This window comes from Eleutherodactylus coqui, chromosome 2 (genome assembly GCF_035609145.1).
Source record: "Eleutherodactylus coqui strain aEleCoq1 chromosome 2, aEleCoq1.hap1, whole genome shotgun sequence".
Classification (NCBI taxonomy): domain Eukaryota; kingdom Metazoa; phylum Chordata; class Amphibia; order Anura; family Eleutherodactylidae; genus Eleutherodactylus; species Eleutherodactylus coqui.
The window spans coordinates 73,166,017-73,191,926 of NC_089838.1; the positions used below are offsets into that span (position 1 = coordinate 73,166,017).

A 25,910-nucleotide genomic window follows, 5' to 3' on the forward strand; every position below is an offset into this window, starting at 1 on the left:
AGTGTTATAGACCAGTATTTAGGACTAGTGTTGAGCGAACCAAGCAGGTAGGGCCCCGTTTCAGGTCGAACTTTGCTAAAAAGCTCAGTTCAGGTTCATACCAAACTGAACTTTCGGCAAAGTTTGACTTCAAACAGGATTTTACTCACTTAGTTTGCTCAACACTAATCTTGATCATTTCCTTTTTCCTAGAGTAGAAGCGGTAGAGGACATTCATCAGTATTTACCATTCTTAAAGCACACTATGGTAATAGTTAATCATTACACTAAACGGATATGATTTAGGAGTGTAATAGAGAATTGATTCTTTTTAGACACCTACATAGTTCAGCATAATAAAGACACAGGACAATTGTACTTAAGTAGGACATGATGTTTACGTAGGAACCATCATTACAAAACAACCAACTGTATTTAACAAGGCTGAACTCTTGTCTTAAGTTGATGAATCTATCTATGTTTGTACCTTTAAAAAGTCAAATGACTATGGTGCAGCCAGATAAAAAGAAACAAATGGGTACGCTACAAAGATCCAGAACAGGTACTGTAACACATGCCATAACTATGTATTCGAGCTCATGCACATGGGTGTATTACAGCTCCACGGAGCAATGCTCAGAAGCACATGAAACACGCACTGCCCATAGTATGAACCTACAGAAACACTGAGCTTCTGTAAAACCTCCTGCGAAGGCTCATACCCCGAAAACAAACAATACGGCCTCACGAGGGCCATCAGCTTGATTACTAAGCCAATCATCTCTTCCATATTGTTTCTAAGTTTTTTGGTTTTGGACCGAGTACAAATAAATAAACAAAAACAACAAAAGAAGCTTTTTTATTAAACTTTGTTCTATACATTGTGGGTGTTTTTAGAATTAGATTGTCAATTCCAACAGTGCAGGGACTGAGGGGACTTAGCAACAGTTACATATCCTCCATCTCCTACATGCTTATTAAGTGCTTATTTTCCAGTTGGCCATTTAAAGTAGACTATATCTTTAAATCTAGATTACCATAGAGCACACTGTATTACTTTCATTAAATTGCCTTCTTGGTTAGAAATAAGCTCTAATTACACATCTCCCTGCATGAACTTTACATCCTTTCCTATTGAGCATCTCTATTTTCTCTTCCTATCCTATGTCTTCCTGCTAATGAGTTTATAAATCTTACAGCTTTCTTACTGTTAGAAACAAAACCTGGAGTTATTTTTCTTCCCCTTGGTTTGGAGCTACCGTACCTGGATTTCTACATTTAATTTCAAAATCTTTATTTGTAAAAGTTTTTTTTTTTAATAATATACATTTTTGCACAATATTAGTTTTTGCTGTTTCGCCATTTATCAGGAGTCAGCACAAGTTTAGCAGAAAACTCTCTCATTTAATGTTGCAAAGAAGTCTTTCATCGGGCAAGCTTTATTAAAACTATGAATATACTTGCCAGACTTAATGCTGAATATTTGCATTAAAGTGTCTGCTTGGTTGTTACCTTGGGGTGATTTAAGTTATGTTCTTGTAGAGGGTATAAAAAATGCATCAGTATCTTACAATCACATCCTCCTATTTACATTTTCCTAACATATAAAATAGGGAAATGCCTGTAGAAAAAGCATCAGGTTCTAGCACAATGCTGACCTTAATTCATTGAAATGCCATATGAAGAGTGCCAGAAGCGAAGACGACACGTCCTGATAAGGTATTTATTTTTACAACTTTTCTCTTATCAAAGTTTTTGGGATAATTTGTTATGCAGCAAACATCACCTAAGGTAAAGGGCACAAGTATTCGTTCCCTCTGCGGTATAAATATAGCAATCTTATCAAGGATATCAAATAATACAGAGGTATTACATGGCACATCAAAATCTCCTGCTTTACTTTATCTATAATAATGGTCTGTTTTGAAATTGACTTTTTGTGTTACCTATGAACAAAATCACAAAAATAAATATGGCCGGTGGAATGCTGAATGGAATGATGTACAAGTATGCTTTTTGCATAATTACAGTTATTTTTGTATAATCAATATCCCCCTACATGACCGGATGATGTAACCAGGTTACCCCTCTGTATTCTAGTCCATAATGTTCAACTCTTCCCCTACTTTGTTTTATTCCTCTATACTCCATATTTTTACTCTCTACTTTCATGCTCAGGAGGGAAATGGCCTTTAAACCTACCGAAAAAACTCTCAGTGGGCTGGTTGGGTCCTGGGGCAGAATTTCTTATTACATTCACTGTGTTAAATGCACCAAAATAAAACAAAAACAAAATACTTATCTCTCACTACTCCATCTCCTGGCCCCCGCAGTCTGTGTCAAGTGCGTCACTGTACACGCGCTGAGTTCTTGGTAGAGCAATAATGTGACAAGCCACATTGATCACATGATCGCTCTAGTAAGCCCAGTGGATTTGGTACGTCAACACTGAGTCAGGGCCCACAGGAGCAATATTACTGAGTAAGGGCCTATATGGTGCATTATTGCCGAGTGGGTGTCTGTGAGACGCATTATTACTGAGTAGGGGGCCACATGGGGTATTAGTACTGAGTGGAGGACTATATGGGGCAATATGACCGAGTGGGAGCCTATATGGGCATTAGGTTGCAGATAGTTGGACCTTTCTTCCAGCCGGAATATGCTGGCCGTTCCCATAGGCTCCTATTGAATCTTATGAGAGCTGCCAGAGAAAGGGGATGTGGGAGGGAGTTGAGCAGCATCTCTGCTAAACTCCCTCATTCTTCCCTACCCCTCTCCGCTTTCTCAGACAGCTATGTTGATGGATAAATAAAAGAATGATTTTAAAAAAAAATAGGGAGAAAAGAGTAAAAATGGGAAAGAAAAAAAGCTGGGGTCTGGGGTCCATCGCTCGTAAGCATGACCAATCAGTTCATTAAAAGCAAAGCGAGCTGTGCCTGCAGTTTACAAGCGTCGACCACTACACTGCTTCTGCTCCGACCTCTGTGTATTTGCGGCGCTGACAGCATGCGCCCACTCAGCTGATTGGGCATATTTACTGTTATGAGACCCAATTAGTAAACTTTCTTTTTAAAACATACGTATTATATTGTTGTACTGTTATTTGTTAGCTTTTTCACAACAACTATTTTTCTACTGGTCCATATATATAAGTAAATAAAACTTTGTTAAAATATTTTTAAAAAGTATACATTTTACAGCACTTTAAACCAGCATTTAACAATCCTTAAGATGCAAAACAGAGCAGCCCATCCACAAACCTAAGCGGCACATCAGCCCTAAAGCTCTTTGTTTCATTAAGGCTGTCCCCGTAATCTATTTATCTCCTTGAAATAATGTTCTTACAACCTTGATGTTCTCATAAGAGAGATGGCAGACATACTTAGACAATTTAGATAAGAAGAACAATTATATGCCATGGCACTGCTAGGAGTCTGGGGGAATGTAGGTCCTGAAGAATCACTTGAACTTACTTTGAGAAAAAGAGTAAAAAAACATTCATCCAGATGGCGAGCTGTTGGATGCATATCTGCATTACACATTAGCCTGCAAAGCTCGTGCTGTTTCCTTATGGCAACACTAACACACTAAGGTGCACTGTACTTTTTCTGCTTTCTACTGACAAAATCGTGATGTAACAGAGTTTTTTTTAATCTGAAAAATAACAAATTACATTATTTCCCAGGTATTCTAGAAGCAGGTACAGATACCTAGGAACACCACGCTTATATTCTGAAAATATCAATGCCGACAAAATACTTTTTATATATATATATTACAATAAACTCAAGATTTGAGTTAAAGAAATACATTTCTTTAGAAGCCATTTTTATCTACAACTGCAATATTCCATCTCCGGTATGGTAAAACCTTTATCTGTAAAGATGGCCACACACATTAGATTACAGTTTATCTAATCTAGATGGAACATATGGGCACATTTATCTAAAAAGTGTTTTACAGATCGGTCTTCGATGAGTGACCATGCAGAAAAATGCGCCAAATTAAATAATTTGCACAAGCCTCTCATTACATTTAATGCACATTGGGACAGTTATGCAATACTTGCTGAAAACGAAGGCCGGTAAAACTTGCTGTGGATGTGCGCTATAATTTACATCAGATTCTGGTGTAAACTATAGGGAATTAGAAAAGTTGTCGGTGGCCCCACCCCTCATGGCATGCCCCACCCGCTTTTTACAAAAGTGCCGAGGGCAGCGTAAAATGCAGAAAAGTCCCCAGTGGTATTTGAGACTTTTTGACACCAGAATTCTGCTGTAAAGTAGTTTGGGATTTTTACCCATAATTCATTTGATTTTAAGATGGCTGATACTTTATTCTCATAAGGAATAAACCACTGCTAAAAGTGTGAGCCAATAAGAGCAATGGACACAGGCGTCATAAACACTCTATTACATTTCACTATCCCCTGTGCTTCTGAATAAAACACGCAGCATTACTGAACTTGGTAACTTATTTCAGCCATTCCCAATATTCTTTACTTAGCACCTGCATATTCCTCCAGACCTCATATTAATAGCCAATGTAGAATCAGTTGGGTGGGGTACCCTCCACTGATCAACAGGGTCAGAGGTGCTCACGGCTGTATGACAGCCCCTTAACAACAAAACCCTGCACGGTGATATCCTGCTGAGTATGGCTGTGGCTAGTACTGCAGCTTGGCCCCATTTACTTGAATAGGTCGAATAGAAAAAGGTGTCAAAGTTACATTAAACTGTGGTTTATCACACTAAATACGAAAACAAAAATCTAGGCCAACACAATCCGCAAGAACTGCATTTAGCACAGAAATAAATATATGCAGTTTAGCCCCAGGGAAGACACAGTGATGTGGGTTCACGAGATAAGCCCATGTTATGATCAGCCAGCTATCGTAGTAAGGCAAATTTCACCCATGCTACAGTTGGCTTGTTCCATTTCAACAAGAAGAGCTTTATGGTTTTTCGTCTCTTTTCGGAGACAACGGTACATCAGTAAATTCCTAGGTATTGCATTTCTGAACAACAGGCATTTGTACTTGAAACACGCATGAAAAATATATCTCGTGTCAGAAAACCATTCATCTGCAAAGAGATATAATACCAGTTTCTAAGACTGATCCTTGGATTTGTGATAGAGAGAGGAAAACACTGAAGAGTGTATAAATCCTCTGCAAATCTCCTTTCCTATTGCAGTAGAAGGCAGCGAATTACAATTCTACTTTCATTGTTATTTCAGGAATACCAGTGTTTGGAAAGTTTTATTTTGGACCGCCGCACCGCTCGTGCTCCGATTTGTTTACACAGCATAATGTGCGCGCTCCGGAAATAAATTATTTATACGCCAATGACGGGGGGTGTATTTCTTCACAGTGATGCGGACAGACGCCGGTTTCTTCAGAAACAAAGCACTACCTTCTATCAGGACAAATGCATTGTCTCTCCGAATTTTGATATTTGCAATGGCCTTGTTATTACGCTCAAATCAAGTAGTGTATTGAGCAGGGCATGAATTTTTAAATGATGCAATGCAAAAATATGCCCTCAGCTACAAAATGCTCGACGGCCTCTATGATTAATACCCACAATGTATACATAATGGATGACAAATTCTCTGCAACTTTTCACAGATTTGCTTTGGAAGGCTGCAAAGGTTTTGACTGCCTTAAATTCTCACTATACCCAGTGGCCTCATATAAATATTCTGTTCTGAGAAATAAATGAGGATATATGGAGATATAAATTATTTACTTTCCAAAACACAGTTGATTTATTAAGTTTAAGTTTGGCCCGGTTTCTTGCACTACTCAAAAATCACCATGGCGAGAATGAACACAACTGATTAGTCGACACTTTTTAAAGTTAACCTTTACGAGCCAGAAACATTCTAGTCCTTACTGCTCCTTTCTGAAAGATCTGCCTCGAGAAAACTATCCTGAAGGTCAAACCTTCCACATGTGCAATTGATCCAGAGTGTTAACAATTATCCCTTCTTTTTTTCATCTTTATGTAAATTTCTGAAATCTAAGGCGTTTGAGGACATTTTCACACAGGAGCTTGTTCTGCATGTAGTAATGTGTTCACTGAAATATCTATCTATCTATCTATATATATATAAAGACTAAAGCCCTCACTGACTCGCCAAAAGTTCTCCAACTTCCCGATGTCGTAGAAACATGAAATTTGGCACAAGCATAGATTATCTGCAAGATAGAAAAAGTAATTGGGTCCCAACTCGATTATTCAATTCTAGCGCAAAATAATTGGGGTCGAAATTTTACGTACGTAATCTAAATCTGTCACTTTCCAATGTCATAGAAACTTAAAATTTGGCCCGAGCATTGATTATGTCATGAATGGGAAAAGTTAATGGGTCCCAACACGATTATTCAATTCTATGCGCAAAAGAATTAGCGTCCAAATTTTACGTACGGAATCTAATTATCTCCACTTTCCGCTGTCATAGAAACGTGAAATTTGGCACGAGCATTGATTATGTCATAAATAGGAAACGCTAATGGGTCTCAACTCCATTATTCAATTCTATGCGCAAAAGAATTAGCGTCCAAATTTTACGTACGGAATCTAATTTTCTCTTTTCCCGATGTCATAGAAACAGGAAATTTGGCACGAGCATTGATTATGTCATAAATAGGAAAAGATAGTGGGTCCCAACTCGATTTTTCAATTCTAAGCGCAAAAGAATTGGCATCGAAATTTTACGTACGGAATCTAATTTTCTCACTTTCCGGTGTCATAGAAACGTGGAATTTGGCACAAGCATTGATTATGTCATAAAGAGGAAAAGCTAATGGCTCCCAACTAGATTATTCAATTCTAGCGCAAAAGAATTGGCGTCGAAATTTTACGTGCGTAATGTAATTTTCTCACTTCCCGATGTCATAGAAACAGGAAATTTGGCACGAGCATTGATTATGTCATAAATCGGAAACGCTAATGGGTCCCAACTCCATTATTCAATTCTATGCGCAAAAGAATTAGCGTCCAAATTTTACGTACATAATCTAAATCTCTCACTTCCCAATGTAATAGAAACATGAAATTTGGCACGGGCATTGATTATGTCATAAATAGGAAAAGTTAATGTGTCCCAACTCGATTATTCAATTCTATGCGCAAAAGAATTAGCATTTAAAATTTTACGTATGGAATGTAATTTTTTCACTTTCCGGTGTCATAGAAACGGGAAATTTGGCACGAGCATTGATTATGTCATAAATAGGAAAAGTTAATGGGTCTCAACTTGATTATTCAATTCTATGCGCAAAAGAATTAGTGTCCAAATTTTATGTACGTAATCTAATTCTCTCACTTCCTGATGTCATTTTATATAAAGTAAACGTCACATGGTTACCTCCACGTGGTGTTTCCTGGGTAACGCAGAGAATTATGCAAAATGGTGAACATATGTTTTTCCGGTATCTCTAAAGTAAGCACGACTTCATAAGATTTTCTGTGTGAACACCAGATAAATACCAGTACCAAATTAACTCGGGCGAAGCGGGGTATATCAGCTAGTATGTAATATACTGGAAGCTGAACAAGTAAGTTCAAAGAAAATTAAAAGGACTAGAAAGCTTTGTTTGTCATGTAAAAAAAAGCCCAAAGTTGTCACCTCTAACTTTCCTAGATATATTTTCTAACCATTTAACCCCTTCAGTGGCAGGTTTAGTATTACCATGTTGTGCCTCACAGGGCAGTTTTTTTTTTTAATGAGTCAACAATGCAATTAAGTGACGCATATTTTTGTTATTTATGGGTTAAAAAAATGTCATTTTTTTTTATTAGCAATTTCAAATTCTATTATTTTTTCTGAACTTGGGAGTGAAATGTTTAAAAACATTTAGCATAATCTAGGAGATATGATGCTGCAGCCGCCAGCCTCATTGAATGCAATTGAATGCAGGCAACCCTTGCAGTGATTTTTGGGGAGGGGCTTTAAATATATCCCCTTCCCTGAAAATCATTCCTAGCTGGTTTAAAAAATAAAAAAATATATACTCACCTCTCCAAATAGTACCCAACAAATCCACCCTAGTTTGGGATGATTCTCGGGGAAGGGCTTATATTTCAACACTGTCACAGTGTTCAGCAATGAAGGGACTCCAACCTACAGCAGTGGCAGTGGATAACGAACATTGCCCATTGATTTCAATAGGGCCCAAGCCGCTCTCGCATGTCAGATGGCGTGCATTGGAGACAAACTTAAATTTTTTCTCCCGAGCGCATGCCCGACAACTGTGTCAGCCAAGGGGTTAAAACACAGGAATATTTCAGATGACAGCTCAGTGCTTTGCACATTTCAGCACTAGAGCTTCCACAGAAATCTTCCAGGGTTTAACTGCATGGTCAGTGCAGCAAGCCCCGGAGATTTTCCTGGTGTGCCACTAAAGGGGATAATACTCCAGGTTTATTTCTCTTGTAGCTCTATGCATTTAGAAGTTTTTTACAACCTATAGATATGCCATCATTTTTAAAACCCCTTTTTAACTACTATAACCAAGACCACCATATTGAGCTGCAACAATTTGTGATAGATGGAAATGCAAAAAATTTTGAAAATATTGAATGAATCAAATCCCACTGTCAGCTATCATTCACTTTACTGGCTCTAGGTCTATCATTTAACTATTACTTAAAAGCTAGATAGTGAACCTCTGTTTCAATTCTTATTTTGTGGATGAATAACTTGAGGCCTTCTATGAGACCCTTCTTTTCCCTTTATATACAACATTTACTCGTTTTTATCTAATAAAAGTTTTAAAACTACTTTGAAACAACCTACAAAATGTCACCTGTCTTTGATGATATTTAAATACTAGTAATAATTTAATATACTGGGTAAGACCATCTGGTAAGATATAAAGCAGGAGATTTACAGTACTTACAGGGCATGGCATATGCCAATTTTAAACTAAAATACATTCAAGTAATATGTGCCAGATCCACATGCACCTCTTAAAAAGTTTTGGGTATCTGTGGCTGGGCATGCACCTTATTATTATAAATCTTGTCTTGCTAAACCCCAGCATTTTTTTTTTTTACCAGTTTTGAAAAGTTCTGTAGAGCATGATACCTGCAAACATTCAGAAGACCAATATAATATAACCTGCTGTTCCAGTTAGAGAATAAACCATGGCTAAATGTATTTGTCTCCATAGTATAATTTGAGACATATGAAACCCTCTAGCCCATTCTTCTGCCTAGGCTGTATATTATAGGGACTCTACATGTAATATGTTATAGTTGTCCTTCCACACAAATATTATTTGGTTTCCGTAATGATTGTTGAAAATATTGCATGTTAACCCTTTAGTGACAAAGCCAGTTTGTGCCTTAACCCCTTGAGTGGCACGCCCGGAAATTTTCCGGGACGAGCTCCACTGCCCATAGCGATATAGCCCGGAAGTTTTCTGGGCTATGTATCACTATGGGAGCTGCAGAGCACAATGCCACAAGCTGTGGCAGTGTGCTCTGCCTGCACAGTCCCACAGAGAACAGCTCAAGACTTTGAAAAACTGAAGCTGGGGGATATTGCCGATCAGCCGGCAATCTCCCGCTTCTGAATTCAAAAGTCCCTGCACTGCTTTGTTTATAGGTTGCCATAGAGACCATCGGCTTGTCAGAAGCAAGCCGACAGTCTCTGTGGCAGGGAGAGCTGGTGCTTGGCTGTCAAAGGACAGGCAGGCACCAGCTCTTACAGCAGAGAAAACCTCGATCTCCGCTGTGTTAACCCTTTACATGCTGCAGTCTATGTGACTGCAGCATGTAAAGGGCTGCCACCATCTGACCCCCAGAATGTGATCAGGGGTCCTGATGGGTCTCTGTGAAAGTCCCCTAAAGGGACAAAAAAAAAGTTTAAAAAAAGTAAAAAAAATTATTAAAAAATAATAACACTTGTCTCCCTTTACTTTGTAAAAAAATAAAAATAAAATTACACATGTGGTATCCCTGCATCATAATGGTCCAGAGGAGGAATTTAGTTTATTATTTAACCCCTTAATGACACGGACCCTTTTTATTTCTTTCCCCCCCCCCCCCCCCCATTTCTTTTTTTCCTCCCCTCCTTTAAAAAAATCATAACTTCTTTATTTATCCATTGCCGTTCCTGTATTAGGGCTTGTTTTTTGCAGGACGAGTTGTATTCTTCAATGGTGCTATTTAATTATGTACTGAAAAACTTTTACGAAATTGTAAGTGGAGTAAAATGCAAAAAAATGACATTCCGCCATCTTTCAGTGCGTTTTGTTTCTACAGCACACAAACTGCAACAAAAACGACATGATAACTTCATTCTCTGGCTCAGTGCGATTACTACGATACCAAACTTGTATAGGTTTTTTTTGCTGTAGTACTTGGATTTTTTTTCAAAGACATTTAATTTTTTTAAATTATTCTCTGATGCATCTTCTGTGCGCAATAACTTTTTTATTTTTCCGTCGACGTAGTTGAGTAAGGGCTCAGTTTTTGCGAGATATCCTGAAGTTCACGATAGTACCAATCCTGAATACAAACGACTTGTTAGTTTTTTATTGCATTTTTTCAGGGAAACAGGGTGACTAAAAAAAGTGCATTTGTGGGGTTATTTTTTTTTTTTTTCGAACAACGTTCAACGTGTGGGGTGAATAATGCACTACTTTGATAGATCGGACTTTTATGTACGTGGCAATACCAAATATGTATTTTTCTTTTATGATTTAGATCTTTTTATTATAGATATGGCAAAAAGAGGGTGATTTAAACGTTTATTACTTTTTTTTTTTTTTTTTTAAGTGTGAAAAAGTAAAAAAAAATATTATAATTTGGTATTGGTATAATCATACCGGCCTGTAGAATTAATTTAATACATTATTTATACTGCTCAGAGTACGCAGTGAAAAATAAAAATAAAAAACTTGGCAGAATTACAGATTTTGTTAATCTTGCCACTAGAAAAAATGGAATAAAAAGCGATACAAATTTCACATGTTCCAAAAATTAGATAAATAAATACTAGAGTTCATCCTGCAATAAACAAGCCTTTCTAGAGCTCTGGCAATGGAAAAATTAAATTAATATGGCTCTTGGAATGTGGCAACACAGAAGCAAACCTTTAAGAAAAAAAAAATGTTTTAAATGTACAAAAATAGCGAAACATAAAAAACTGTATAAACTTGGTATCGCCGGAGTCGTGCTGACTTCAAGAATAATGTTATCACATTATTCATCCTGTACGCTGAACGTCGTAAAAATGAAATCCAAAAGACAAATGGCAGAATTTTTTTCCCCTCAATCTCCCTACAATTTTTTTAAAATAAAAGTTATGCAATATATTATTAATACCCCAAAATGATGCCATCAATAAGTACAACTTGCCCCCCAGAAACAAGCCCTCGTATGGCCGTGTCAATGGAAAAATGAAAAAGTTATGGCTCTTGGAACGCGACTGCAAAATTTAGTTGAAATGAAATGATTAGACGATTTAAAAAACCTGCCCTGGTGGGCACAACAGGGGGGTAAGAAACTTGCCACTCAAGGGGTTAATGATGGAGCCAAATTTTGGAAATCTGACATGTGTCACTTTAACATAAAATAACTCCATAAAGGTTTTGCATATCCAAGCAATTCTGACATTGTTTTTTGCCACATATTGTAATTCATTGACATAGTAAAAATAGACCAATAGAATTTGTGTATATTTATTAAAAATGGTAAAATTGGGAAACTTAAATTTATTTTTTTTTCACATTTTCAACCGTAATTTCTCAAATATATGCAAACATACTGCACACACTTTTGAGTTGATACATATTTCCATCTGTTTACTCTATTCTGGATGCACATTGGAAAAAACAGGTTTTTTTTAACCATTTAGAAGATGTCCAAAATTAACATTTCTTATCAACATTTTGAGGAACACTTTGTTTTCCTGCACCAAGCCAAGATTGCAAAGGCTCATAGGTGTCAAAATGAGAGATACCCCCCCCCAAATGACACAATTTTAAAAAATACACATTTGAATGTATTCACTGAGGGGTGTCAGGAGTATTTTCACACCACCGTTTCTTTTCAGGAGATAATGCAATTTAGAGGAGCAAAAATATAATTTCATATTTTTGCAAATATGTCATTTAAAAGTCGGAAATTTTTTCTGTAGTGCACATACAAATGAATATTTGCACAAAAAATAGATACCACTGTTTGTCCGGTGTTTAGAAACATAGTCGTTATGGCCCTAATCTTAGGTCTCCATGCATAACGGGGCCCAAACCGAAATAAGCAGCCTGTGGTTTTCAGAACAGAAATTTTGCTTGAAGGTGTTTTAGGCCCCACGGCATACTAATAGAGCCGTTTAGTGGCCAAAACGACAAATGACCCCACTTTTGAAACTAGACCCTATACCGCATTCATCTAGGTGTATACTGCGTATTTTTACCCCACGGTTTTTGAATGAATCATTTTTTTGGCAATTGTGTCATTTTAAAAACATTTTTTTGTACAGCACACTTATGAATGAAGACTTTCACCCCCAAATGTATAACCCCATTTGTCCTGTGTTTAGAAACATACCCTTTGTGGCCCTAATATATCCATATGCACAACGGGGCTGAAACCGAAAGGAGCACTTAACTTCAACTTGTTTTAACCTTTACGTAATCATTATCCATTGGATAACAGCGATCACGTGACTGGGGACTGCTCACAGCAGCCCTTGGTCAGTGTTCCAGTCTCTCGGCTACCTGTAGTACCCAGAAGCAAGGAGACTTTAAATTTCCCAGGCCCTTCACAGCTTCTGTGCTTGGGTCTACCATTTTGCAGATAGGCGAATGCACCGAAGTTTGGGAAAGGTCCACGGATAAAGATCCTATCATGGGGCATCGCTGGAGGCCTTAGTTAAGTAATTTCACCTCCCCTCGGACGCATGATGGGAGATGAAACAGACTTTTTAAAAACTTTTTTTTCACTTTACATGATGGCTGTTATCCATTGAATAGGAGTGATCATGTGACCAGGAACCGCATACAGTGACTCCTGGTGATATCTCTGCTCTGTGCTACACATGTTAGCTGGGAGCCAGAGAGATTTTAAATTTCCTGGGCCACACGCCCTTCTGTACTTTTGCCCGATGTAGGACATCTAGCATGCATGCACAGAAGGTACCGTTTGAACTGGGGGGCGAGAACGTAATGGGACATCACAGAGGACGTGGGTGAGTAATTTCAGTTGCCCTGATGGATTAGATCCGTCAGGGCAGCTGAATCTTTAACTTTTATTTACTTTTCATTGAGTTTCACATTATCGCCAGCATTCGGTAAATGCCGGCAATCATGTGACCGTCTGTTAGGCTATGCCTCTGACGTGACTTAACGAGTGAATGCCTGTGTTACTGTCTGCGTTAGGCCTTGGGGCCAGTGTTCAACCCCCAGGCCACCAAAGTAGTTCAATGGTGGCTACTATGTACCTCCTTCCCTTTGTCAAGGACCTGGATACCACACCACTACTGGCCACATCACCTGGAAGAAGGAAACAACTGGGATCAGAAGTCAATCATTGCTGGGCTTCCACTCTTGACCACATTGGAACATTGGTTCCGGTGCCTGTGAGATCAGTATGACATACATGTATAGCATAGTGTCTTCAAACAAATTACTCCATATTATACACGTTATCTACAAATCATTGTGCACTAAACAGTTAAAAACCGGTTTGCCCTAAATTTTCTAATTGATAATTTCATTAAGATAATCTACATGTTAGGTTTCCAGCACAATATATAACTAAACATCTTGACTAACGAAAAAAAAGCAGCATTAATTGGTTAATTACCCACTAATTAGTGAGATCCCAAGTCACAAGTCTATCAGTTGCCCTTAAGGACCAATCTGTGAACTTGTAGTATAGAAGGATGATCATGATGTTGTGGTAATTAATTATATTGAGTAATTACTTGAATTTTCCTCAAGTCTGAAGTAGTCCCAATACATGTGGTCAGTGGTGACCCGCAAATCACAGGATGACAACAGAAATTTGAAATGTTTTCAGGCTTGGTTTTAAGTCAGACACGATACATGAATTGTGAAATAATTAAAACCAGACATAACTTGCAGTGAACAAGACATTTCCAAAGTACAACTGAACTTCAAACCAATGTACACACCAGGAGCAGACAGGCATTTTAAAAGCAAATCATAATATCACTTTGATTAGTTGTATGTTCTGACTGGTTTAGTCTTGTTTATTGGTTGGCCATGAAATATCGTTAAATTACAAACGGTTGCCAAAAAATAGACTATTCAATTTATAGGTCAAAATCACAAGTCTGTTTACTACAGAATGTATTATAGCATTTACGCTATGTTTGGAAGTATACACTATGTTGACAAAAGTATTGGGAACCCCACCATCAATTTCATGATGTCAGGCGAAGGGAACACCCAAATTGGATGTGTGAGCATTCACTGTAAAGCAGAGCAGCACACAGGCATATACCAGTAATGACACCATCAGAATACCACAAGGTGTAGAGTTGACAGACTTCCAATGAGGTATAATGGTGGAATGTCACTTGGGCAACCAATCAGTACAAGACATGGCAGTCCTTTTAGACCTTTCCACTGTTATGCAGAAATGTAAAACATCTGATGTGTGTGCAGTATAGCCATATTCAAGAAGACCCTGTAGACTGACAGAACATGGCCAGAAAGCTTTGCAACAAGCTGAGAAGGCATCACAAGCATTATCTGCTTAAACACTTGTTCAGGTCGTCTCACAGGCCATTGCAAAATCCATTAGCACCAGAACCATTCATAGGGAACTGCATGCGAAGCATTACCATAGATGAGCAGCTGCACACAAGACCGACATGCACAGCAGTAAATGCACAGAGGTGCCTGCAATGCTGTTTGGAGCATTGTTCTTGGACTGTAAATGAGTGGAAGCAAGTGTAATGGACAGCTGAATCAAAGTACACTATCTTCCAATCGGAATCCACAATATCCGGTGTGGCATTTGCCTGGAGAACGGTTCTACGTGACTGCATCATCCCAACCGTGAAGTTAGAGGAGGCTCTGTTATGGTGTGGGGGTGTTTCGGCTGGGAAGGACTAGGGCCATTGGTGAAGGCCAATGGGTACAGAGAGGAGAGAACGTTACTACAGAGAAGACAGACTAAGTAGACCTGACCACCTTAGAACATTTACTGAGGTGGAACAGACACATAATGGTACTTCGCGAGGGGGCATTGCCACCACAGCCTCACACATTCATGTGTAATTTATGCCAAGAACTCATGTAAATTATACAGTTTATAGCTGGTGTAGATTTATCTGTGGGCGCACAGATAGCCTGAAATCCACCTAACGTATTTAGTGCTACAAGCCTCTTCATGCTTTAGACAGTGAAGATCATACTAAGGCTAGAGTTTTAAATGCAGGTCTTAATAACTTTCCCCCATAGTGTGCAAAATATAGACATCCTTTATGTGCCTCTTCAAACTGGGGAAGTGACCTACAGTCACTGGTATCATGCTTGTGGCTTCTACAGACAAATTTGTTCTGAATGATCAGGTGGTAATAAGTATAATTTCTTGGCACTTAGTGAAATGATGGGTCTATTTACCTCTTCTACTCATGCATTTATTACTGCTTACTTTTTATAACTGATATTCAGTTTTTAAGTAACACAATGTAATTGGCAGCAATGCTACCTGCAGAAAAAGCAACCATCTGGCACTGATAAGAGCTAAATGCTACATATGTTTTAGGATAAAACTACTTGCTTTCTCTCCAACTTTTTTCTTTTTTTTTTACAAGTTTACAGTTGAAATTTTCCTGATAGATTTCTGGTCTCCCTCATACTTTGTAATTAACCTCTGTTCAATGCCTTTCATTAACAGACAATTTTAATGTTCTCTCTGCTTTCTATTAAATCAAAATAACTATTATCCTTAGATTCCTTCATTAGGAAGAAGTCCCCGGGCTAAGTTTATACAGTACTTCTATGGTGACCTTTTTTGTCTTTAAAAGTCAGTTTCCTGATTAGTATCATACTGAATTCTAATTACTTAAGATGTTTAGCAAACTAACAGAAGCCATGATGCTGTGCAAGATCTGTTGTACGACAGGTCTGAACACGCTCAACAGATCCAACGGACGTATAATAGGATTCATTAGAGATCAGCTAAGGTTCCCACTATGTTAATAATGGGGTAGAAAAAATCCGGGAAGGGGATGAATTTGTAAACCTTATTGCTACGCTCTTCAGGATTGTACCGACGTCATAGGCAGGTAGGCATATTCTTGCCCGATGAAGGTGTTATTACAGCGACTCCAGGTCCTCATCTAGAACTCAACACCCCCCAATCCCCTCCGACAGACACTGTTCTGCTCTATTGGCTTCCATCAACCTGGACGAGGGGTCTTGCAGCAGCTGATTTGTAACCTCTGACTGTACTACACTCCATGACGGAGTTGTACCTGAGTAGGGAACAACTCTCCAAGATGAGCTTGTTGTCTATTGTGCGTGTCATCCTGTTCCCTATATCTAGTGTTAACGGCACCATAAAGTGCCTTTCTTTCTATTGTTAGCACCCCATTATTTTTACGTAATTCTTACGGTCAAAAGTGCAAAAACTCAAAATCCCAACAGAAAGCTATAATGCACATGTGAGCATAGCCTTGTCTACTACCCAGTGTTGGAGGTCTTTGTCTAATTTTGAATCTCCATGATAAGCAAGTATTCTGACCTTCTTCATTCAGCCATGTTTTATCTGAATTATCTTCTATTGTCCAAGTGAAGATACAGATGTAATATATATGGCAATACAAAGCCAACTAAGAAGTCGCTTATTTTTGGGTTTAAAACTTCCACTTACAGGCAATATACAATATAATAACTTTGGAAAAGAGACATTAAAAAATAGACTATTTGAACAGCAGCACTGACCAGCATGAGGGTGCTTTCACACTACTGTGCTAAAACAGCCTGGAACTCCTATGGGGCAAAAAGCAACAGTAATGTGAACCGTGCCTTTGTAGAACGTTTCTAAATGCAGAAGTACCTCTAAGTTACAATATGAATTGGTTTGTGCACAAGCACTGTAAATTGAAAATATTCTAACTCGAGACCATAACTCTGTGGAAAACTGGTAATTGCCCCAAAACCCAAAAATAGCACCTGTAAGTGATTTAAAGAAAAATAGGCACATAAATAATACAGATAAAGCCTTTCATAGAACAGTCAGAAATAACTTAAATCACTTGATATTGAAGAAAGGAGCCTCTTGAGGGTCCAGTATTCCAGAAAAATAAAATAGAGCCACCGTTACACGGTGTCCAAAGGATGCTGCTCATCAGGGCACAGGTAAAGGGCAAGTGCAGAACATGTATTATTGCACTGCACTGTAGAGATAAGCAATCAGTGCCTGCACTTCAGCAATACAGGTTCAACTAGTGAACTACCCATGTGGATTGGCTGAATCTTCAAGCCAATTATACATGCAGCAGATCTGAACTGCCGGCGACATTGTAAATTGAATCTGGTTTTAAGCTACCATGGCCCAGGAAAAAGAATTGTATGATGAAAACATCCACTGCTCATGGCGTGTTTGAATGTCCCTTGTAGACCGTCATACCATCTGAAGGTTGGCCCTACCTACCATCTTCCCACGAGTCTCAATCCCATTGATTGTTATATGAGCAGTACTGAGCATGATTTTTATTGGGAGCAGATTTAGGATTCTTATCCCCACTTTCTGGCATCATTTGATGTTACATTTCACTCTTATTGTATGAATTACTATGACTATTACTCATTTAAAGAAGCTTCAATTAAATGAAAAAAAAAACAAACAATTAATCTTGTGTCCATGCATCATTAATTGCTGTTGCTGAGGATCACAGTGATGCTCCAGATTATGTAATTTAACCCCCCAATGCTTCTAGAGGGTGGTTAGTGGGTCTTATAAATTGTTTTGCATAAACTGCTAATGGACACTAATATCACCTTCATTTGCATGTAAATGAGCCTCCAGAGCTACATCCTGAGAACAGCAGGTGGTCTCTTCTCTGCATTCAGCTCCGTTTGTTCTGCCTAAGGGCTTCCAAGGGCTTTCTGCTGAATACAATGTAATCAGCATCTGCGGTGGAGAATACAGCACCGCGGACAGCAAACACAGCATGCGGTCTGTTTTATATTCCCTCCGGCTGAACAATGGATTTTATGCTCACCTAAAAATGATCGTTCAGCCCAAACAGTGAAAGATGGGAGCATTTACACATAACGATTATTGCTTAAGCGATGGTTTATGAGTGAATTTTGAGCAATAATCGTTGCGAGTAAATGGGCTGTTAGTGTATACAGGCTAGATACTTTAAGCGATTTTAAGTGTTTGCTGTGTATTAATGCATTTAAGCCTCGTTTAGACAAATGTAATTTCCGTGTAGCTCTCAGCCACACAAAAGACGCTTCTATAAGAAACAAATAGGTTCCTATAGAAGCATTCACATGAAAGAATATTATGCATGCAAAATTGTGCACATCTAACCAAGATAGGACATGTGAGTGCAAACTTGCATGTCGGCTCCGAGGTGCACCAAAGATAGAACATGTCCTATGTTTGGTGCAGGAGTTCCCATTGACTCCTGTGGGAGCCTTAAAAGCACGCACCTCGCACCTCCAATTGAGTGAATGGGCTACTTCAGTTGCTTGAAGCAGCCCGTTAATATGATTTTTCCACACATGGGACGCAAACATTTTGTGCGGCTATTGGTGCGCGAAAATTATGTTCGTCTAAATGAGGCAATACAGATTTTATAATTTTTTCCTCTTATTACTCAGTAGTGAGTCCACTCTTTCGATGTATTTCTTGTCTGATGTGATATCAATTGTCATACATCCAACTTCACCCCCTCCCTTTAACCTGTTTTGTGGTGCCTACCGGTATGGATAAGCCTCTTTCGAGCAGCGCCTACTCACTGGTCATTCCTGTTCTATCTATATGATGGCAATATTGTATTCTGAGGCCATTGTAACTTTAAGAAAAGCAATTGAACGAAATGCATATAGGATCTCAAAGCGTTCACAGAGCCAAATATAAAAGTCTATCTCCATTGGTGATCAGGAGCTTTGCATGTCGAGGTAAATCAGCATTGCTACTGAATCATTAGCTATCAGTTCATGTTCACAAGACTCCAGAATTAACATACATAAATTATGTTGGAAGTCCCATTATAGCATTATACATAACTAAGAATAGTAGTTTATAATTAAATGGATAATGAAGAATTGTGCCTTTGCGTAGACACACGCTGTGTAGACTATTTCTTAAAGTCACTTGTATGGAGTATCAGTATATTTCCTCATTTACAACCAGCATTTACTGACTTACTCTAGAAAAGTCACACTTCAGCATCAATCTCATATTCACACGTTGTGGGTGATTTACCAGGGGGGCAAACTGATGTGTTGTTTAATTTGCATCTTTACATTGTGTCCTTATTAAATCTTAAACTTGCATTAATCAGGCAATTGCAGGTTATTTACTTGTTAAAGAACTGCATTAATGCTGTTTATTTTCACAGAGTTTACTACAGTTATACAAGGGCCCAAGTGGTGATGTCATTTAAAGAGGCAGGCGATCTTCTATATGTCTTTACCCCTACATTAATCTTTACATATCAGGTGTAAGTGACCTTGACTGAACAGCTAGGAATGTATTAGGATTGCCTTTACCCCCTCATACGTAGCAAAAGAGCCTGAGCACACGTGAGATTAGATTAAAAGGGATTTTCCAGGAGTAGAATATTGATGGTCTATCCTCTGATGGGTGACAGTTCGATTCCATACAGCCCCAACTAACTGCTGATTGATTGGGCCACTGCCCTTCTTCATTGCTTTCCAGGTAGAGGTCCATATTTTACATAGCAGCTTTGCCTTGTATTTCAAGAAGTTACAAAAAGTACAGAGACACTACAAAAAGTACTGCCTCCTGAAAAACAAAAACTGAGGCAGAGTCCTTCCTTGGATGAGATCTCCAAACAATCACACCATGTACACTGCATTGTGATCACAAAGTACCAATGGGTTGCCATAGGAGCTGGTAGACTGACAAAGGTCTTCACGTCTGGGGATAATCACATTCATAATCACCCAGACAATAAAAATAGTTTGTTATTCATCTCACATCGGAAAAATAATTTTAAAAAGTAATCCTGGAATTGCTATTTTTTCTTTCGCTTGCCTCCCAAAGATACAATAAAAGGCAATCCAAAAGTCACATGTACCTGAAACTAATACCTATAACTACAACTCTCCCTGTGAAAAACAAGACCTCATATAGCTCTGCTACTGGAAAAATGAAAATGCCATAGTCTTAGAATGTAGTGATACAGATCAAATTGTTTTTCTTTAAAAACTTCTGTTTATCATGCAAAGAATTTAAAAAAATATATTTTTTATATATACTGGGTATTGCAGTAATCTTACACATAAGAAAATTAACATGTTATGTTTACCAAATAGTGAACTCTGTAAAAACAAAACCCAAAAACAATGGTGGAATTTCAGCACGTTTTTTCCATCTTCCCCACAAAAAATATAATAAAAGTTACACAGCACATCATACATATCCAAGAGGGGTACTATTAAAACATACAACTCATCTCACGAAAACACGCCCTCATATGTCTGTGACTTGAGGAAGAGATAGGTTCCGCAAAACGAGCCTCATTTTGACATTAATTTGGAATCATATCCTTTGGTGACCCGTCTCGAATTTTACCACGTGTGGAGAGCAAAGTCTGCATTCGATTTACTACAAAAAGAAAGTAACTGTGTCTGGTGAATAATGAAGGGAATGTAGTTTAGTACTACAGGTCCTTCAATTGGGTGATTGGCATGAATTTCAGGAGTCAAATCCTCATCCATCTGAAATATTGTAAAAAAAGAATACACCATCATTCTAGTCCTGGAAAACCCCTTTACCTACATTAAACGGCATAACTAGTTAAATACGCCAGTAGTAGATGTGCATGTTTTTGTTTTGCCCCAGACACAAAAAGAATCTGCAGTAAAAACGCATACTTTTTTCTTTGCGATTTCTACCACATCCAAACCATACCACATGAATGCACATAGCATGGTCATAGTATTCCACCTTTTGTCACAGGTTTAATTTTTTCACATTTCTGATTTTCTAAATCTGGTCTGGGTGAACTGTAAGGGTTATTACTATAAAGTGAAAGTATCTAGAAGTAGCAACAGCTCAGTCATGAAATGCCATGTAAACTCACAGAGCAAGACCATCGTATCGAAATTGTAGGCCATAGAAATCTGGATTATTAGTACGTTTGGCCACCTTACTGAGATTCTAAACCTAGATACATAACTTGTTGTCAGCTCTATTAAGATAAAGGAGTTACAAGAAATTCTACCACAGAACTCGCACATTAATATAGTCTAATAATTATTAACTCCCCAAATTGGTGCAGGTCCATAACTGCTCTTGTCCGCTCCTGATTCTTACATCTTTGCTAAACTGCAATCATCTTAGCGCCTCTTTAAGATGGTGCAAGCGGTTTAATATGTGTGACTCGTGGCATTTTTGTCCATTGTTGCAAGCCACATTTTCTGATGTATTTTATGGCATGCAGAGCAATAACCTGAAGAGCAACTCTGGAGTACATTCATACCCCATGCCCCATTATGCATGAATGTACCCTAAAGCTGCTCTGTATCTTATTGGTCAGTGTGTACTGCTAGTACAACCAATAGAAAACCTAGCAGCCCCTTCACTTTGATATTTAGATCTTAACAGATAACCCTTGCTGCTAAATCTTCTTACATTCATCATGACCATCATCCCACTGTTGCAGGGTTTGTGCCATAGCTTTAAAGTAATTATATGCATTACTGCCTACAGAAGCAGCAGAAAATTACATATCCGATGTATTCCTTTGTTCTTTGGTCAAATTTGAAGCAGTTTTCATCCAGTAATTCTTGCATCATTTTTGCAGCTGGTAAATAAATAGCCTCGCAAGAATAAAGTGTTTAAATATACAGTTCACTATCTCTTCTATAGAAAATCAAAAAACTCTATTAGTTCTCTCAATTGATATGATCAGTAAGGAATGTGATACAGTATATATGGTACACAGAGCAGCTGGTTCTTTATGTTCTCCCATTTGCCTCTTCATGATATATTTCCATGTTATTTAAATGATCACATTACCACTTCCAAGAGTTTTGTTGAACTTTTCTTAACCCCTTAAATCTAGTTTTGACTTTAAATGGACAACCAATTTACAAAAAAAAAGCTGCAAATAAGCACAGTGATGTAATACCTGGTGTCACACAGTCTGCTCCGCTGCAGCTACTACTTGCAGCAGCTCTTCACACCAGCTAATAAAGACTTGAGGTAGGATTCCCCACTTTCCAAGTCATATGTTATGCTATTCCATGTCAACCTAGCTACAGGTAGCCTTAATTTCTGTAGGGCAAGATGTATATTCTTTAAAATAGAGCGATAATTATTATGGGGTACAGCAGGGAAAAAAAAGCAACTTTCTTTTATTAAACACTATTTCATTTTTATCCCTGTACGAACTAATTCACAAGATGTTACAGTTATGGTGACAGCAAATCTGTTTCAGGCATTATATGTAACAGGGTAGTCCTAAACCGTCTTAAAGAGTCCATGAGCTACCTGTATAAGAGTAAAGAACAACTTTTTCCATTAGTACTAGATTTCTAGTTTTTACAAATAAGAATGGTGTTAATGCATGTATTACAGTATGGGAAATAAAAAAAAAAGCATTTAAAGAAACCACAGTAGTTTTGGCACAACTGTACTGTGGTGTCCTTCGAAATCCCTACCCTGTTTAGGAAATATTTGTTTTTCTCTAATCAACATGTTGTGACTCCGCAGTCCTCAGACTCAAGTGACTTGATGTCTTGGCACAACAATTTGAAAATCTGCAGCCTGCTATTGTAAAAATCAATGCTGGAACACCAGGATATAAAAACGCTTAATAAAAAACGTCCTTTTTGCTCTGGTAGGCCAAGGAGAGAAACTGCTTTGAATCAGAATGGAAATATCACACAGGGAACTAATTTCTAAAGACATTTGCTTAACAGCTAAACAGGAAGAAATGCATTTATAATACAACAGTGAACATGGGACAAGTTCAGCTAAAAAGAGATGTGTCGCAAATTGGATTCTTATTTATAGCTTTTGTGGTCTAGATATAAATGAGCATATTTGTGCTGATTCCGGAGCAGAAATTGCCATTCTTATGATCTAAAAATTTATTAGACTACATCAGCCATCAATGCTTATGTACACAAAGCTATAAAGAACGGAAGGAAATCAACAGGTTTGGAATAGGATTGCCTTTCAACTGAAAGAGTTTTTGCCTTTAGGTAAAAAAACATCAAATTTAGGTGCAAAAGTTCTAAAAAATCAGGTACGTAGAGACGGTAGAACGCTATAAATAAGCACAACACAATCACCTACTTAATTGCTTGTGGGCAGCATATATCACAAGTCATAAAATTCACTGAAATTAATTAAAACTGATAACGACATTAATTTAGTCATAACTATCATTTAGAATCATTCGTTTAAGACTATCGCTGTCACTCATTTACTGCTAATTATCAATTAGTGGACTATATTTGGAGACATACTGAAATTAATGACATATTTTGAATTACATTGCACTTAATGAAATGTTTGACGCTATCTATCTTCTGACCTCTACTTGGAGTTACATGTGAGTGATTAGAGTTAGGAATAAAAAGTCATGAGTAAAAGAAACTATATGGCACATAAAGTAAGCAGGAAGCCAGCACTTGACTTAAAGTCCATTCCTCTTTATGGGCAATTAAAACTACTACAATATGGCTAATGTTCTTAAAGGGGTTGTACCAAAATATCAAGTTATCCCCTATCCACAGGACAGGGGATAACTGCTTATTGATGGGGTTCTCGCCATTGACACCCCCGCTAATGTGGAGCTCCCCTGTCACTGAGAGGGTCGCTTCTCCCCCCGCAATGACGTCACTCAGAATGGAGCACTGGCTGAGCATGCACGGTCAGTGCTCCACACATTGTCAATGACGGAAATACCTGAGCGGGAGCGCCACTCAGGTACTCAGCAGTCCCATTAAAAGTAAATGGAGCGTCGGTGCCCTTGTGCAACCAGAGCCCCATTCAGTCTCCAGCAAACTGCAAATATTGAGGATGATGGGAAACATGGGACCCCCATTCTTGAGATTGGCAGGGTCTCAGTGGTAAGTCTCCCATCAAAAAGCAAATTATCCCTTATCCTGTGTATAGGGAATTTCCTAATATTCTGGTACTACTCTTTTAAAGGGGTTTTCTGAGACTTCGATATTGATAGCCTATCCTCAAAGGGGAATTCCCATCTTGGCTTTTCATGTCCGAGATAGGAAAACCCAAAAGCTCTTTTCAGTCCACATGTCGCAAGGAGTTGAGCGCTAAGCATAACTTTGTTTCTGCAGTGCTCATTGAAGTGAGAAGGAGCTATAGAAACAGTGTAGCACAGCATACTACATGGTTTCTGTAATGTGGAAGCTATGGAAACTGCATAGTGTGCCGTGCTATGCTGTTTCCATAGTGTTCATTCACATCAATGGAAACAGCGTTGCACTAAGAGCTGCCCTCTCTCCATAGGCTATGACCAGGTGGGCAGTAGCCACGGCAATGGTTTCCCATCTTGGCTACCCTTTTAAAATAAGCCAGTAAGGATCCAACTCTTGGCATCCCAACAATCCGTTGGTTGAAATCAGATGATCGTTGGGGGTGCTGCAAGTCAGACCATCAAAAGTCTGATATTTATAGACCATTTTAAGTATAGGTCATAAATATAATGTTTGTGTATGTTATTGTAAACATAATGATTATTTCAATAAACTCCATTTATTACTAAGGCATGAAAACAATAGGTTTTTATGTTATACTCTCTGGTGGGGAGAATAAAAGTGACTTGTAAAAGTGTGATGTGTGAGCTGAAAGGACTACCCACCTAAGTGATAGAAGCTAAAAAACAGCACTGCAGTTACTTTTAGATAGCTTGACCTGACCCACTGTCCTGACCGAGGGCAGTTCAACAAGGTTGTCTGACAAATGAACGTGTGTTTGTTTGTCAGGTGATCACTGCTCTGTTTGCACAGGGACTAATTGGGTTAATGAATGTTCGGATGAAGTGGCCCGTGTAAAGGGGCCTTAAAGTTGTGATGCTGCTACTAGACACTACTACTATATCTATAGAACTATTTAGTTCTCTAGTACAATAGGAATGTAATCATAGTATAGCAACTAGAATGTTCTTATAATTACCTATAAGAATGCAGGGCATTTCAAATAGAAATGTAAAGGGACATTAACTTTTTAGACAACTTACGCTCATCTACTAGCTTGTGTTACTATCATTTCTGTAATATTACTTCCTTTAAAAATGTTGTTACTTTACTACTGTAAATCACATATGAAGTGACTGCCACTAGAGGTCTCCCTTCTAACTTCTCTCCAATCCACTCTCTGTTAGGTATACAGCTTCTATAGTAACAAGGACACAGGGACATTTCCTTAGCAACAGGGGTAAGAAATATCTTCACATGTGTCTCCTGTGCACTCAAAGGCTGGTGAATGACAGATCTGCAGATATCATCATAATGATCTCCACAATCTCTACCTCTCCTGCTGTTACAGCATCTGTTTGTGCCTCTCTGCACACATTATATTGCAATTACTGACCATCTGGTCAGAATGTCTATGAATACCTGAATGATCCTTAGAATGCAGATACTGCCTCTTTACTGATTGGACTAAAGTCAATTCAATGCAGTGCAGAAGTTAGGACAAAGAAGTGCAGGGCAGTGAACTACTGGCAGGCTTGCTAGGCTCCCTCAT

General features: G+C 38.3%; 1 protein-coding gene across 8 annotated transcripts in view; it reads right to left on the reverse strand.

Annotated features, from left to right (window-relative positions):
* TENM2 (teneurin transmembrane protein 2) overlaps nucleotides 1–25,910 on the reverse strand; it is a 1,550,877-nt gene that overhangs the window by 807,491 nt on the left and 717,476 nt on the right. Inside the window, exon 3 of one of the 8 annotated variants that reach the window (XM_066591121.1) lies at nucleotides 6,030–6,040. The exons of the other annotated variants lie outside the window; for them this stretch is intronic. Within the exon in view, the coding sequence (XP_066447218.1) occupies nucleotides 6,030–6,040 (11 nt within the window). The remainder of the gene's footprint in view (nucleotides 1–6,029; nucleotides 6,041–25,910) is intronic. 8 annotated transcript variants of the gene reach the window in all.